At 42.7% G+C, this 17,500-nt stretch overlaps 2 protein-coding genes across 16 annotated transcripts in view; both read left to right on the top strand.

Moving 5' to 3' along the window:
- Window positions 1-10,957, top strand: part of mlpha (melanophilin a) — a 15,313-nt gene extending 4,356 nt beyond the window's left edge. For 2 of the 3 annotated variants that reach the window (XM_060049017.1, XM_060049016.1), the window contains 14 exons: window positions 109-330; window positions 896-1,008; window positions 2,617-2,664; window positions 2,771-2,829; window positions 3,221-3,319; window positions 3,668-3,779; window positions 4,162-4,358; window positions 4,933-5,016; window positions 5,404-5,637; window positions 6,841-7,017; window positions 7,772-7,936; window positions 8,723-8,785; window positions 9,471-9,519; window positions 10,050-10,957. In XM_060049017.1, coding sequence (XP_059905000.1) covers window positions 109-330; window positions 896-1,008; window positions 2,617-2,664; window positions 2,771-2,829; window positions 3,221-3,319; window positions 3,668-3,779; window positions 4,162-4,358; window positions 4,933-5,016; window positions 5,404-5,637; window positions 6,841-7,017; window positions 7,772-7,936; window positions 8,723-8,785; window positions 9,471-9,519; window positions 10,050-10,099 — 1,672 coding nt within the window. In that variant the 3' untranslated portion in view covers window positions 10,100-10,957. The remainder of the gene's footprint in view (window positions 1-108; window positions 331-895; window positions 1,009-2,616; window positions 2,665-2,770; window positions 2,830-3,220; window positions 3,320-3,667; window positions 3,780-4,161; window positions 4,359-4,932; window positions 5,017-5,403; window positions 5,638-6,840; window positions 7,018-7,771; window positions 7,937-8,722; window positions 8,786-9,470; window positions 9,520-10,049) is intronic. The other variant, XM_060049018.1, reaches the window with a different exon arrangement.
- Window positions 10,958-12,472: 1,515 nt separating this feature from the next.
- lrrfip1b (leucine rich repeat (in FLII) interacting protein 1b) overlaps window positions 12,473-17,500 on the top strand; it is a 31,718-nt gene continuing 26,690 nt past the window's right edge. For 3 of the 13 annotated variants that reach the window (XM_060049022.1, XM_060049024.1, XM_060049025.1), the window contains exon 1: window positions 12,476-13,126. In XM_060049022.1, the coding sequence (XP_059905005.1) occupies window positions 13,037-13,126 (90 nt within the window). In that variant the 5' untranslated portion in view covers window positions 12,476-13,036. Of the gene's footprint in view, window positions 13,127-17,500 lie in introns of all 13 variants that reach the window. The other 10 variants (XM_060049020.1, XM_060049019.1, XM_060049021.1 and 7 more) reach the window with 6 other exon arrangements.

Genomic DNA, 17,500 nt, shown 5'->3' with positions numbered 1-17,500 from the left:
GTCTGTTTGTCTCATTCTCTGTGTGTCTCTGTCTCTATGTATCTGTCTCTGTGTGTCTCTGTCTATCTCCCTCCCTCCCTCCCTCCCTCCCTCCCTCCCTCCCTCCAGGGAGCTGAAGACTAAGATCGAGAAGGAGGACACCAAGAGGGAGCTGCTGGGCTCCCAGGCCAACCTGGCCGACTCCCACTGCATCCGCTGCCTGCAGCCCTTCAAGTTCCTCATCAACAACAAGCGCCAGTGTCTGGACTGCCAGCTGTACACGTGCAAGGGATGCAGCCGCTACAACAAGAAGGAGCACGGCTGGGTGTGCGACAACTGCCGCATGACCAGGTGAGAGAGGGAGCTGTGTGAGAGTCAGTGAGGGACAAGGGCCGTGTTCTGTGGATGGTACAACATTGGCACGTATGGCATGCTCTTAGACTAGATATAGATTTTAATGACTGTTTAAACCGCATGGAAAATCCTCAATACCTGTCTTTGACTTTAATGCCCTTAGGGGATTATTGTTATTCATCATTATTAATTATGTTATGTTGTAATGATGGGCCTGGCCGAACAAAAAAACATATGCCGCACTTAAACATCCTGTGCTACTTCAGTCAGTGTGGAGTGGACCGATTATCAGATGGGATATTTGTAATTTTTTAAGTTCTCTGCACCGTTCCACAAAGTAAAAATTGTGGTGTAACAGTGTCTTGTGTTATTCTGATGTCCTGGGCCCCTCCTGCGAAAATGGTGTGGACCCAGCAGGATCTAGCAATATATGGTGTGTTGACACAGAACTGGGGTGTAGCCATGGAGGATTGGTGTAGACACATCAGTGTGTAGCGACTGGCATGGAGAACCACTGTGTAGACATGGAGGACTAAAGTGTGTCAGTTCTGATGTCCTACAGGGTCCTTAAGATCGGCACTCTGGGGTGGTACCACGACAACGTGCGCAACCGCTTCAAGCGCTTCGGCAGTGCCAAGGTCATGAGGTCGCTCTACAAGAGGCTGAACGGCGACGGTGAGTCAAGTAGGGAGGAGACTTAAACTTAATCTGTGAACGTTGGGGTCTTACCTGTTCCCAAACTCTCTAAGCGCAACGTTCGTATGTTCAATGTGCTCTTAAACGATTCGACAGGTCTTAAATTGAGATGTTCAAATCCTATATATTTTTTACCAAATCCAAAACATTACCACAGATCATTGACAGGGACAGAATGAATGAATCCAAACTAGCATTTACACAACATCTTCGTCATAATGTGGTCTCCAGATTGTCAGCTGGCAGAGTTACCACCCCTCCCCAACAGAAGGCTGCATGCATTCTCTCTGGCTTCAAAGTTTCAAAGGGGCTGTTGAAATCGCTACGGGGGTCAATATGTCTAGATCGATAATGAGCCAGTTTACAAGAAGTGAATCACAGCCAAGTGAACAGTTATGGCCAGACCATTAAATTCTGGTAGAGATTCTCAAATTACAGATAAAAGTACATTTTATTTTTAATACATTTAAATTGTTTTCTTAAGGGACACGTTATGTAGAAACTCTTACTAGGGACATGGGCACCACCTAGTGGTAGAGAGTTAGGAAGAGCTTTGTCACGCTACCATTTGAGCTACTCCATACAAAACAGGAAATGTGTCTGCAGTTGGTTCATTAAGGTCATATACTTAAAAGCTGTAAAATATATAACATTCTGATGTAAATGATAGCAACCAGTTTGAATTTATCCAGAACTAACAGAACACCAAGTCTCCAAAATAAAAGCCCTAATTGGTTCTTTCAGCATAAAAGCTCCAATGCCCCAAACATGTTTCAGTGTTTAAATCTGTGTTCTCATCTGCAAGAACCACTTCTTGACCCATGACCACAATAGACTCGCCCTGCAGTCAACGACTCTGCTGCTTATATTCACCCCCATCATTCTTTAGTAGCACTAACTATTCTTTAGTCTTCTGTGTCCAGAAGGGGTGGCTTGGATGGTGGGTTGGTATCAGACACGGCGACCCGCTCGTAAAAGCGTAATCAGCTGTCTAATATGGCCTGCATGTGACAATCCAACCCCAAAAAGAAATAAAAGCAGCAGTGTGGAATTGCCCTTAAGCCAGGGAACGATGATGTCACTTAGGAATCCACAACCATACAGTGGTTTCATAAGAGGTCAAACAGACTGAAACATGTTTGTATAAATATTAAAACCATAGCTATAGAAGGAACACACCAAGCCAGGCTCTCCTCTCACGTGGGGAAATAATGTATGATATAGTTTAAGTGAATCAGAGGTTCCTTACCACGCTTGAGTGGTTTATTCCACCTATACCAAAGTTACCTACAGTGATTACAAATGACTTTCTTTGTCTTTAATACAATTTTGTCTTTTACCAATTTATTCAGCTGACATTTTAATATTATTCTGCAGCGCTTTGAGTGTTGTTGTTTTTTCACATTGTCAAGGGAACATCTGGTTGATGTTAATGTTGGATTTGTAGTGCATTGACAGAACTACTCAAAGGCAGATATTAAAAAATAATGCACACACAACCCTTTGAATCTAATCGAGCAATCACAATCTGTAGCATGAATGTAAACATCTATAAATAACCGGTGACATGTTACCACCATCTCTCAGGTGGTCGTGATGACGACACCCAGAGCATGCCTGACGTAGGCCAACGCCGTGAGTACCGTTATGATAACCGTTTACTGACCTAGGGTCTGACGTTGACCTGATATACACACCAGATTTATAGACCACCGTCCGACATGGTGCCGTTTGATTCCAGATACATACAACGGAGTGGAGGACGACCATGCGGAGGCAGAGGCTCAGCGTTACAAAATGGTAACCACTTCTCCAAGGGATTAAGCCCATTTCATGATACACTGACTGTTCAGTCTAATAAACGTTACAGGAGGAGTCTTATCTGGGATTCTGAACTGCTGTGGTATTTTGACTTGACATAGCTGACCTTTTAATTAGATTAATGAATGGATACATTTGTTTTACAAACGTACAATTTTATAAAATATTCTAATGAATTCCTCAAAAGTATGCTCAGTGTTTTGGTTTCAGTGCAATAAAATGTATGGATGCAAAACAAACAGCGCAGTTTTCAAAGGGTGTCTTGCTGACCTAGCTATAATATAACTAACGTGACAATATAATATAGTTCAATACGGTTTATATAATTGAATATTATAGAATATAAATAACTAGACCAACTGCTTTTCAGATGCGCAAGAACAAGCGTTTGCTCTCAGTGCATCCCATGGACTTTGACCCGGAGGAATACTACCCACCCTACCCTGTATCCCGCAGGCAGTCTTTCCAGGTCGTCCATCTTCACCTTTTCATCCTTCCTTGTTTTTAAAGAGTGATTACACAGTAGCCTACTTGAGTTGAGTTTACTGCCACCTATAGGTAGAAATCAGATGCCGCAGATCACCAAGATCGTTTGCCCTGAAACAAAACGGATTGTCTGAAAAAATATATACTTTTGCTCAAAGATGATCATCTTATAATGGCTTTACTTTCTCTTATACATATTCCCGTATAAAATATGAACAATTTGGTTTTGTTGAAAGATTGTGCTGTGCTCTTCTTAACTTCTATTGACGGATCATTGGAATGATCTTTCTTTTTATCACTACCGCTACTCTGTATCATCTCAAACTTTTAGCAATACCAAGACGAGCGGGGAGGCTATAGAAACGACCTGGAATACCAGAATGAGATGCACAACTACCGCATGAACCGCAGGAAGAGTCTGGACCGCTACGCGATGCGCCCTGGTACATTCAACACAGATCCCTGACTAGCATTTAATACCTGACTATTATCTAGGACCTGCAAATTAATTAAGAGACAATTAATTAATACCTGACGAGTATCTAACAACGGACTAGTACTGAACAGAGGTTTATAACCAAAGTCCTGAATTTATTTTGTGCACGGGTCTGTTTGTTCCAACCATGCACTGAGCTAGTAAGTTTCCGTTGTGGGTGAACTGCAAATAGTGCAGAGGATCATGGGGTCTACCTATTCACCGCTCACAGACCCTTTGCAAATGATCATTGATTCGATCATTGGCACAAAAGGCACAAAAGGTCAGTTGGCGAGAGCACTGGGCTGACCGTGTCTCGACCTTGTATTGACCTTGTCCCCGTGTCCCAGAGGACTACGGGGAGCTTCGGTTGGAGCGCGCCCGCTCCCTGTCCAAGATCAGCTCCTCTGTGGCGCGCCAGCAGTACGTGGACACCTCGGACGAGGAGGACATGCCGCGCTACGCCGGGCCGTACCAGCCCGCCGCACCCTTCCGCAGACGCAACAGCAAGGCCTCCTCCCAGGAGAACCTCGGCCAACCCCCTCCGGTAGGCTGGGACCACCCTAGTTATTAACACTGATACTCCTAGTACTGGTACCCTAGTTATTAACACTACTAACACTACAGTAGGCAGGGACCACCCTAGTTATTAACACTGATACTCCTAGTACTGGTACCCTAGTTATTAACACTACTAACACTACAGTAGGCAGGGACCACCCTAGTTATTAACACTGATACTACTAGCACTGCTACCCTAGTTATTAGCACTACTACTAATACTACAGTAGGCTGGGACAACCCTAGTCATTAACACACATACTACTACTAATACTGGTCTCCTAGTTATTAACACCCCCACCACTACCAGGAGGCCCCTAGTTATTTACACTGCTATTACTACTACTAGCCTTGGTAGTTTGGGACCACCGTAACTACTACTACTACGTCTACTACCGACAGTATACTGCCTGTAACACATTGCCATTACTGGCTGCATAACGCCTTATAGATGCCCCACTAGCAATACTATTTTAACAAGCAAGTAGCACCCGAGTTTAAAACGTGTTGACTATTCTCTCCTTGCCTTCTATGATGTGTGGATTGAATGCATTTTGCAGATCAATGAGCTGAGTAAGAGGATGTCGGCGATCGAGAGCCTCCTCAACCGACTGGAGGAGAAGATGGTCTCGCCAGACGAGGAGGTGAGGCCAGAGACTGTGAAGCTGTCTTAGATTCCCTCTACAGAACACGCGGACGACGACTTCCCTTCAACCATCAGACGTTGGCCTCCATGCAGTGTTTTTAAAAGCATTAAAGCCCCATCACTTAAATACGTCAAATTTCGGTCATGGCTACTTTGAATCAGTTTCCAATTAATCTAGGTTCTGATTGGCTTACAGGGCAATCATGACCAGAACCTCCCGCCAAAGAAACCAAGTTTTAACCGGGTAGCAGTAGGCCTCCGCAACCCAACCCCCACCCCCTCTCCGAGTCTTATCCAATCCGATGACGTTCCATATCCCATTCCCGGATTGCTATTCTAAGCGGCGCATGAGATCGGTTCTGAGGGATGCGGTCTCTCCCTGCAGGACGGCCAAAAGCCCCCTGGGGGCGAGGAGGAGGAGAAGCTCCGGAGGAAGCTGCGCCAGCTGGCGGGGAACCTCAGCGATAAGGGGCTCTCCTCTGGGGAGGAGGAGGCTGGCAAGAAGCTCCCGTCATTCATGGCCAAGGGGACCTCGGCCAAGAACAGCACCCCGGCTCGAGTTCTGAAAGACCCCGAACTCAGCTCTTCCAGCGATGAGATACCCACAGAGGGTCAGAAGGTAGGGTACTGGCCGGAAGGTCAAAGGTGATTAAGGATGATTCGGGCTCTACTTGGTGTTTATCGTTGACAGGTTGTGGCTGTGTGGGTTCTAGCGGTGCATTGATACCAAATAGGACCCTGGAGGTTTAAGATGTCCCAGATGAGAGGATGAACTTGGGAAGTGTAAATTAATGGTCACGTGTTCAATGGCCTCAATTGAGTCTCTTGTGACTTCCCATTCCATGAGAGCAGAAACCTCGAAGTTCCTACTGGGTATGAATGCAGCATCTGAACTGAGCAAGGCTTCCACTGCATGGCTTTGCTTGAAGACAGATCAAAACATAAATATGGCTCATAGATAGATCCATCATTGAAAGACGTTTTTAATAATATTATTCATAGATGTCATCTGTAATGTCTTGCATGCCAACCCAAGCTTAACGATCACAGAGTTTCAGTGAAAATACAAGATGAATTGGTCAACTTGGTTTGATGAAACCGAGATAAGATTTAAGATCTCTCCGTTAACCACTTACAGGTTCAAGATTTAAGTGAGGAATAAATGCTCCCATGTTGTACTGGGTGTAAATACTCTTCAGATGATTCAGCTTGTGATGCTGCAACCTCTAACCGATTGCCTCCACGCTAAAGGCAGCTCTGATATATCGTCTTTATTCTAAATGCCATGCGCAACGCTTTGCCCGGCTGTGTGTGGATGCAATAGATCAGTAGCTACCTACCGGACTTCACCATGGTATTCTGTAATGGTCTACAGAAGACCAGGTCTTCTGTAGATAGAAATAGCAAAAAGTTTACAAAATCTGTAGTTTGCTAGTACTATAATGTTTAGCATATACATTGCTTCTGAGAGAATCTCAAATTTTGTACAAAATGATTCTGCTATTCTTATTTTAAAAATGTGAACAAAGAAACCATGGGATGAGGCTGCCTTGGTAGATTTTCCTTCCACAGACCCAATCAATTTCTAAAGAGATAACAAAAAAGGCTCTGGGTGTACTGGTGGAGCAAAAGCGATGCCTGATGGTGAAATGCGACAACAGTGCAGGTTTTAAGTGAGTTAACGTCCCGTCCCGACCCCACTACCCCATTCACGTGAAGCCAGGCAGGTAGCTACCGTAAGGCTACCTCGGGATAGCATGCAGATGTCTGAGCGGAAGAGTATTCCAGCTGCTAACATCTGTCCCCTCTACATGGCTTCCAGAGATCCACGGCGGCCGGCCTCTGTGACCTTACCACTGAGGTCCTGAGAACCATAAACGCGACAGAAAACGCGATGGTCGAGTATGGCCTCGCGAAAGAGCCAAACGAAACACAGTACCCCTTAGATGGGCCCGGCCTAAAGCAGGCAGACGATGCTTACAGAGAACTTGAGGAAAATGTAAGAATTAAAAAAACTGACACAATGAAAAAGACAAGAAACTGCATGTCGTTTTTTTTTTTTTCTCTCGCTATTTCTCTGTCTCTTCTTGTATCACGCTAACGCTAACACGTAGCACTGTAGGAGACGGCTAACTAAGCCACGCTTCCTTGCGTCGTTTAGAGCATGTGACAAGTGTGTTGTTTGTCTTTTTGCTGTTGTCCCTAGCTGCATAGCCCAACGATAGCTTATCGGTCGGGCTGGGTATTTATATCGGAGGTGTTACCGAGCCCTGGGCACTTCAGAACAATGGTGTAGTCCTTCTGGTGGGTGGAATAACCTAAAATAATAATTGGAATTGATGGAAAGGAGACATTATTCTGGCTATTTTAACATGCAAAATACACCAATTATTCTGTTAATGGATGCATGATTAAAATTCCACATAAAATGTCAACCCTCTGAAGAATAATCCCAAACAACAATAAGGGCAACGATATTTTGAAAACTTGCAATAATAAGTGTCCAGTGTCTAACAACAGCTAGTGAATTGAACTCCCAGAGCCATGCATACGTAACTCTTATTTAGTTTACTCTTTACATCGATGAAATTATAATGACATGTGATATGACGCAATTAGTCCTAATGGGACTTAGGGACTCTATCCCTCAGAACGATACCCAGCCCTCACTTGTAAAGAGACCGCTACAGAAGTAACTTGGAGGTGATGGACCGTCAGAGGACTCTATATTATGTTATAAACCTTTCATGCAGGTTTACGTGGCTGCCGGGAAGTCCTTTGAGTTGGAGACCAAGTTGAAGCAGTTGGAGCATAACGCCAAAAACCGCTTTGGCGGCGGCGCCACGGACTCCGACCTGTCCGAGCTGGAAGACGTGGTGGCCAAGACCGCCGCGCGGGTCCAGAGTACGGAGAGTGAGGTGCGTGAGACCTGCTTCCTCTGGTCCAAACAACCAAAAGTGGATTATGGAGCCGTGGGTAATTGAGGGCTTAGAATAGGTATATATTTGAGACCGTTTTTAATTAGGACTACATTTAATTTAAAGTGTGTGAAATGTCTCCGTGGTCTCTTAAAAGTAAAATGTGGTCATGGTGCCAAAATGGCAGTAAGCACCATTATATATTTTCTTATCTCAACAAGAATGTAGTTGGAGAATGACTCTTAAAGGCACCCAGTGCAACTTTATGTAAACATTCAATGAAAAATAAACATTCAATTTCTAGTCTTTTTTACACGTAGTAAGTTTCAATAACTCCATACCATTACATATCGACATTCAAGGAGCAAAGATGAGACGTCGTTGTGTGGTGAGAACTGATAGAAAATCGTAAACAACAACAATCGCCGGTGGGGAGAAGCCATTTTTCCATTGACTGGAAGTCTGCTTTATTTATTGTAGGTTACAAAAAATAAAGAAAATGGCGGCATTGTTGTTATTATCGATTTTGTATCAGTTCTCACCACACAACGACGTCTCATCTTTGCTGCTTAAATGTCGGTATGTAATGGTATGGAGTTATTGAAACTTACTACGTGTAAAAAAGACTAGAAATTGAATGTTTATTTTTAAGCCTCGTAAGTTGCACTGGGTGCCTTTAAAGTCCTCAACCCCCAGGTTGCTCTGGAGCACGTCTCTGACTTCTTGCTCATGAGCACGTTCGCAGTGCGGGGTGATGCTGCCTTACTTACAGTGTCTCTCTGACAGGTCTCTGACATAGAGAGCAAGATCGCCGCCCTCAACACTGTGGGGCTGGACAAGAAAAAGAAGGTGGGTGGAAGGATCCAATCTGAACAATCCGACTGTCCATCGTATTTCTCCAGAGAGACGTTCGAAAGTTGTTTCAAAAGGTTTTGGGGACATTTGACTGGCTCAAGTGCTACTACCCCAACTAATTCTGGCAGTTGATACGATTTGAAAACATGACTTGAAAACGAAAAATGGTGTTTACTGGTGGAGTTTGTGGACTGAGTATATTGTCATTTGCCATGGTAATTTTGTTCAAATATAGAGGTTAGAGTTGTGGTCTGGCGCCCCCCTGTGTCCAGTTCAAGCCCCACTATATAAATCAAGACCATAATTTTTTTTACATTGACGGCGCATTGGCCTCGTACAACAACGTCGCCGCCATATCGGAGAGTGTTTAATTGACTCATGTCATTGAAATGATTTGTTTTTATTCAAAAGTTAAAACAATTAATATAATTTTTTTATATAAAATACATCTAATATGATTGCACATGAAGCAGCTGCCCCAACCTGCCTGACACTATAGTGCCAAACATCCATTCCATGTTGATTTTTCTGATTGGATGTTTTTCTGCCCCTATGAAATCATTGGTCACATGTTTCGGGTACGATTGGGACGATCGACTATTGTATCCTTATTGTTTGATTCTAAACATTATGATTCATTATAAAAGTGAATTCACTGAGCATCTTCTCATTCTCTCAGATCTCCGGCTCCCAGCAAAGGAAAAGGTCCACCCAGGACCCGTCAGCAAGTAAGCCTGAAATCCCCCAATTCATATGAAGCTTATTCATGAAGTGAATTGATATGAAGTTTTATTCATGAATTAAACTTTGAAAATAACTGTATGAATAAAACTTGATATGAATTCAGTTTATGAATAAAACATCTGAAGTTTTAATCATAAACTGAATTCATATCAAGTTTTATTCATAAGGTGATTTTCGAAAGCCTTCGTATAACGAAAGGTAATTCTTAAGAAATGTATTCATGAGATCATGGTATTGTGTGGCTATATCCTGTACATTTAACATCATGATGTTTCATAATAGCACGCGATGAGAGATATTGAAAATAGATACAGAGGCAGCTAGCACAATTAGCCCTGTCAGTATGCTGCATCTAAGAGTTGACAAACTGTTAGGGCTCTTCCCACAATATTAAGCTATATTAATTGTATCTACATTCATAAGAAAATGTAGGATGCAACGTTATTCTGTGTAGAGACTTTGACTAAGTTGGATCTTTATGAAAATCCTCTGAAACCGTCTCCGGATCCAACAGGAAGCAGCAACGGGTCCGGATCCATGTGGAGACCCCCCACCATGCATTAAGGGGCTCCCCATCACACACAAAGAGGACTTTCTTGAGGAAACAAAGTCATTTTATTTCAGTTCAATAGAGGGACGACAAGAAGGGGGATGCTCTCAGGGGTGAAAGGGGAAAATTCTCAAATAAATTGTATTCAGGTTTTTTTAATTATTAGTAATTTCAGCCAAATCAACCAATTTGGGCAAGATAAATTTTAATTTAATGTGTAACAAAACCTTAATATATGACAGGATTATTTCGACTTCCACTTGCTGGACCCAACCTTTTCCTCCCCTCCTTGCTCATGTAATTTGCCGTGTATAACTTTTCAATTTTTTTTATGAATGAAGCTTATTTGTGACATCATGCTTTAGAGGTTAAAAAGTTTGTTAGACACTAGATTTGTTTTTGAATTGTTTTTCAGAAAATAGTTTCATGCCTTCATTGAGTGGATTTAAATCTGTAAATTACTCAACTATCACTATAGATAATTGGTTAAGTTCAGCATTCTAAACACTATTTAATAATTTTCGAAATTATATTTATAACTTTGGTATTCTGACCAATAATTGCAGAAACACTGTATACATCTTAAGAAAATGCAACACAAATAGAACAATATTCTAAAAAAGGTTATCGTATTGTTGTTGTTATGATTCACATCATGATGTATATAAAATGTTGCTATCGTTCAAACACGCACGGCTGTAAAAATGAAAGTCTTTGAAAATATTATGAGAGAAGCTTCATTCAGATATAGGTTATAAAAATTGTAGTAAAAGTGAATTGCAAAGAAAAGGCTGTTCTTGACTTTATTTTCCAACTGTACTGTAGCCTACTGCTCTCTGTATCTAAAATAAACAAATTACAGAAAGATTCAATTGATTTCCTTCTTTCAATGGGTTTGTGCAATATGCATGCATGGTGGCCATGATAATTCAATAGATAAAATATAGCAGAAAAACCTAAGATAAGTTCAAATTTAAAGATAAGAAACCTAAAATAAACTCACAACAATAACTTCTAAATCTGATTATATATTCATGCATAATCTTCTAATCCACAAACAAATATTAAGCGCAATAAAGAGAGTAAATTGAAAAACAGTAAAAGATGGTAGCAAAAAATGACAAATATTTTAATACAAACAAAAACATATGAACGTTTAATTCTTTATAGGCCTAACTTTCTGTGATGGTATGAGCCTGGAACATGATTTTAATGTAATTTTAAAAACCCGTTGAGGTTATAATTTAAGGACATTGATTGAACAGCACACATAGTAGGCCCACAGAAAAAATGTTTTTTTTGTATGTTGTCAGCCAACAGACAAAAAAGATACACAACAGATAATATTAAAAAAAATCTCCTTGTAGGCCTACCTCGACAAGGCCATCACCTTGACAAGTGTCCCTAGCTTCTGCATGTGGAGTCTGGAGATGGATTAGAGTTAGAGTTCAGACAGATGCTACCAATCGATTTGGTGTTGCTGCAGATAAGAGACACCAACTACTCATTATCTCAACACAAGAAACCTCACAATACACGGTGTGAGTCTCTCATTACATTGTGCAGTTTTGCCATGGAGCTCCGTTAGTAGACCAACTGAGGTCATGCACCAGCTACAAGTCCGGTGCTGTGACGGGGGTGTGACCAAAGGAAGGTGGCTTTAAAAACGCAGAATTACCTGCGAATAAATATTAGAATTTGTGAAAACCAACACTGGAAATTAAACACAAATGTGCATCACAGACTATATAATAGGTAAAACATCGTAGCCTACCATTGAATAGTTTGAAATTGTCAATTGTTCGACCTTGAAATACTCTTTTGGCACATTTTGGAAATTCACTTCTTGCAAACTTGTATTTGGTTGTGAAGTGGAATCCAATTCCCAAAAAATTTGCAAAGCGTGTGAACTACGGTGACACACATGCAATGACAAATATCCATTTGCTAAAATATGTAATACATTACTTCACCACTAGAGGGAACTGTAAAACTACACTAGGCCTACAAGTACAATTATATTATAATAAAACATGTATGCATTATATTATCTATTGAATATGTATTACATTGTCTATTCAATTCCTCTAATATAAACTCACTCGTAGTATAAATTTTTCACTTTATAACTTTACACTTTATCAGACAGTTATTTCACGCGGGTGTCTTTTTCAATCGCCTATAAGTCTGGACACAACCCTGCCCCCTACATCGGCCTGACAGCAGGATATGGTAACGAAATGAAAACATATTTCAGGGCTGGGACAATAGGTCGAGTGTAGTCTTGGCTGCGGGCTGCACGGTGCTCGCGATCCCGGGTGGCAGAGGATGCCATTCTGCTTGATCTGCAGAGGGCCGTGCCCCGGAACGTGAATACATCTTCTGGCCGACGTCATCAGGGATCAATTCGCAATAAAAGTTTCCTCCCTCTTTTTTTTGAGCGACGTTCAGGACTCTAGGCCCGTGGGGGGGTCGAAGGGATGCTCTATCTGGAAGAGAGACGGTCCGTGGACACACTCTTGCGTCTCCGATATCAAATACAAACGTTGCATGTGGTTTGGTGGATGGAGGGCGGATTAAGTCGCTGACGAGTCGTTTTCTGACGTAGGATCCCCGTTGTTGGAGCATCAAGCGTCCAATGTGCTCGTCAGCAACAGGCATCGAGGCATGTCTGATGGGTCAGGGTCCAGTGGGACCTTTTGATTGGCCACTGCGGGCGTGGGAGACCCGATGGACAGGAACGACAGCGCGGTGGATGAAATCCTAAAACGTTACGCGTCATCGTGTCGACACTGAATCGACCACGTTCTGTCTGCTTTTTTCCTTGCTTTTTTTTGCATTACGTGAAAAAGGAGATTTCCAACCCAGGGGACATTTGGCTGGCGAAATTTCCCCCAGAAATCGTGTTTTGTTTTTTGCAAATATAGCCGAGGGGTTGACAGAGGCGCGCAATGGGGACCCAGGTAAACGGGAGGAGGAGGATCCCTAACCGGGAGAAGCTGACTGCAGAGGACGATGCCTTGAACCAAATCGCTCGGGAGGTAAGTTGGTCTGGTTCTGTCAAAGCCTAGGCAAACTCGCACTGCGCAAACAAAATACACTTGAGCCATCTTACGTTCCCCAAATGAGTATCTGTTTGTGTGTGTGTGTGTGTGTGTGTGTGTGTGTGTGTGTGTGTGTGTGTGTGTGTGTGTGTGTGTGTGTGCGTGTTTGTGTTTGTGTGCGCGCCCGCGTGTGTGTGTGTGTGTGTGTGTGTGTGTGTGCGTGCGTGCGTGCGCGTGCGTGCGTGCGTGCGTGCGTGCGTGTGTGTGTGTGTGTGTGTGTGTGTGTGTGTGTGTGTGTGTGTGTGTGTGTGTGTGTGTGTGTGTGTGTGTGTGTGTGTGTGTGAGAGATATCAAGGACAGATCATTCGGTAAACATCCCTGTTAGCCGGTTGACCTACTCCACCCTCAGTGGCCAAAACGCAGTAATAATTAGTGTAATTTATGCGTGACGCGGGGACCCTCAAAGGCAACACTATGCATTCTCTGGCCGAACAAAAGCTCTATTATTTTCGGGCTGCAAGCTGAGACGTCGGCTTTGGCCTACATAGTCAAGAATGCTGCTGGAAAATGTTGCCGCCCGACATGTCCACATGCATGTGAACGATGGGGCGGTGAATATGCAACCAAAACAGTGATGACGCTTTATATAACAGGGTGATCTCCTGGGTTTGTTTTTGGGCTTGGATGCGTGTGTTGCATACTTAGTGGAAACTGAAGCCATGCAACGGTGTTGTGAAAAGCATATGCATCACACGGTCATCCGTTGGCTGCCTACGTCATGAGGCACACACGCTCCTGCAGGGATGTATGCTCTTCCAGGAGGAAGTGATAAATAACAAGGCTTTGAACTATTGACGCAGCCTGCTCCAACCATTCACGGGTCCGGTGACACGCTCGTTTGTTTGGGAACAGGATTATATTTATTTTTCAATTTCCTTTTCAATTGTGTTTTTTAGCTGTACGTTTGGGTCAAGATAATGCTGTTCCATTTTGCCCTCAGATTCAAAGCTTACACAACCGAATCCGAAATTAGTTATGTTTAACGTTCATATCATTGCCATGGGCTACTAAGACATTAACACATTTGAATGTTGAACAATGAACTATAAAGTGAATAAAGGTCAGCGTTCACAATCTAACCCTTACAACCACGTGGCCTTGCCTGGCCGTTCTTGAATGAAATGGTTTGTTCCCATGTCTTTTGACGTTATGGTCGACATGTAGACATCCATCGACTCTCGTCAGCAACCAATCAGGACCCTCATTTGTGGAGAGGGTTAGTTTGCCCCCAGAGCAACAGCAACACTCCTTGGTCTCGCCCCCCTCAACCAATCTGTACAAACAACCCCATGTACAAAGTAGCATCATAATCCAATCTTCTCTGAGAATGGACTACTGTCTGTAATTGCCCCTCTTTGGAAGAACGTATACAACCCGGGTCAGATATCTGTTTCACTCAGGAGGTCTGGTCCGGTGCAGTCAGTCTCAAATGTCTGTCATACAATAAGGTTGCAGAACAACTTCTGACACACTTTGATCCAGCCGCTAATGCCAGATATTAGCGGTTTACTTATAATCCAAGATATTTTTATGAAGTTATGATAACTTCATAGATTTGTTATATATTCAGAATACGTTCATCTGGATGCTTTTACAAACCTAATCAAAGATAGCTTTTGAAACAGAGAACTGGGCCAAGCTTCCATTCAGAGGACGTTGTTCTGAATGGTTTCTTTCCGTCCTATAATTTCCCCTCCTTAAATTCAGCCCACAATCCGTCTGCCACAATATATACCGACCTTATTAGATCATGTACACACAAAATATGACTGTGTGTGTGTATTACCCGAACATAAACACACCAGCCAAAATATGCTGTTTACAGACTCACAGAAACACTGGGGACCTGGAGAAACATGTGGGGGTGCACAGGGGAGCAATCATGGTGTGTGTGTGTGTGTGTGTGTGTGTGTGTGTGTGTGTGTGTGTGTGTGTGTGTGTGTGTGTGTGTGTGTGTGTGTGTGTGTGTGTGTGTGTGTGTGTGTGTGTGTGTGTGTGTGTGTGTGAGAGAGCTTTGCCAGGATCAGGTTTGGACCTGACCTAGTCGGCACACTGACAGCTGTGGCTTTTCATGCCCCCCTGTGCGTGCGTGTGTGCGTGCGCGCGTGCGTTTGTGTGTGTGTGTGTGTGTGTGTGTGTGTGTTTGTGTGTGTGTGTGTGTGTGTTTGAGTGTGTGACCTGCATCTCCTAAACCTCTCCCTGCAGCAGTTGTGTCCTCAGCTCTACACATACTTATCAGCTTCACCATCATCACAACCGTTTCACTGGATTAGCATTGACGCAACTGTTATTATTATCATAATATGAACATTAATTCTCCTCCTTTTTTGGACGCATTCATTCATCCGTTTCAAAATTCATTCATCCATTGGGGACATTTAGAAACGTGGGACGTATCTCGTTTGATTGTGTTTCAGTTTTGCTGTGCTTGGGATCAGGGTAGTTTGTGTGTGGCCTCTTGTGTTGAGATATGGCCCAAGCGATGGCTCTCTAAAGAGGAGCGCTGCTGCCTGTGTCTGACCGTGGCAGATACACACCGCTCAAGGTATGAGTTCTGTGTGTACTGTCTCGAGGTGTGTATCCGCCAGGGAGACGTTTAGGGAGCAGCACTCGAGCCATCGGTGGTCGACTTTTATTCAGTTGTGATTTAAAATGCACTGTGACATACTTTTTTTTACAAAGCTAAAGACAAACTTTAGGGCATGTACTTCTCTACAAAGTTTGACATTTCTGAGCTGCTTTGAAGCGGACCTGATTGGTCCCGTTTGCATGCTATAATTTGCGCATAATTCTGCCACTGTTTTACTAGATAAAAAACGATGTCTTAAGGTAGGGCATGATTAAGGAGTGTTCGTACCACCTTCTTTTACCTGCTTCCTGTTTCCATATGTGTAATTCATTTGACATCCCTCAAAAACTGAAGGGGGAGATAATTACAGAAAATTAGACTGAATAATAAAAATAAAACGATGGAGGCACAGAACAACAATAGTGTGGCTTGCTTCCTTACTAAGGAAAGCACATGCTTTTCATAGCAAAAAATGTGATTGCTCGACTAACGCAAAGGCCCCGCGACTAAAACGTCCCCTAGGTCACTTGGAGGAGTCAGCCCTAGAGGCTTCCTCACACAGTTACATGGCAATTACATTTTCTTACCTTTATTTAAACAGTAAGTCTCACTGAGGTGAAATCAAATTTACACAAGATTGGCCTGTATACCTTATAACCAATAAGCAGAACAAGACAAGATACTCCCACACAAATAAATATAAATGCATACACATATGTGCATGGTACTTAATAATAAGACAGAAAAATGGCTGCCAGTAATGGACAAACAATACCCGTGAATAAATCAATACAAAAGCCTTTATTTAAGTTGTGACCAATAAAAATCCCCCTTTATCATAAGGGCAAGGTAATCATGCACTTATATTACTCTGTTTACCGTATCATAAGGGTAAGGTATGCATACACTTATATTCACTCTGTTTACTTTATCATAAGGGTAAGGTATTCATACAAGTGTATGAATACCTTACCCTTATGAGAAAGTAAACAGTGTGAGAGTGACATAAGTGTAACACTTATTTCACTCTGTTTACTTTATCATAAGGGTAAGGCATAAAAGACATTCATACATAATAATAATATTTAATCATTATCAAGTAATAACTGAACCTTTTTTTTCTTTTATGAATCCGAGACATTGAACTCAAACATCTCTGAAACACCCTAACCCCTAACCCTAGATGAATGGGGGGTCTAGGTCTGTACAGTTTGGCTCAAAAGGCCATTCAACCTTTGTACCATCCAAACATTTGTTCAAGTGTGGTTCCACGGTGTATTCATATCAGAATGAAGGATTCTGTTAACGCTCACTTGATTAACTCTTGAGAAAAAGGATGATGATATCAAGAGAATCAGTCGCAGGAAGACCATGTGAAGTGAACGCACACACTCATCAACACGCACTCACACACACTATTCCCCCCCCCCCAAAAACAAATACTCTTGGAAAGAGGTAAAACTCTTGAGAATGAACTACAATAAAATGGTATAAGATAAAATAGTTCCGAGGTGTCTCGCAAAAAAGTCATGTCCATTTTATTAGAATGCTTTATGTCACCCTTAAACACAGTTCCAGTCACAAAGGGCTTCACAGGATGCATAATACGAAAGCCCCTTAACCCTAACCCTAACCCTAACGGTGACCCTCAGCCCACTAATGATTAGGGTAGAAAAATCAACCCCCCCCTCCCTCCTTCCAGCAGGAACATTTAGGAGGGTGATCGGTCATAATGACAGACA

Source organism: Gadus macrocephalus, chromosome 4, assembly GCF_031168955.1.
Source record: "Gadus macrocephalus chromosome 4, ASM3116895v1".
Classification (NCBI taxonomy): domain Eukaryota; kingdom Metazoa; phylum Chordata; class Actinopteri; order Gadiformes; family Gadidae; genus Gadus; species Gadus macrocephalus.
Note: the sequence above shows the minus strand (reverse complement) of the source record. Positions and strands in the feature narration are given on the sequence as shown.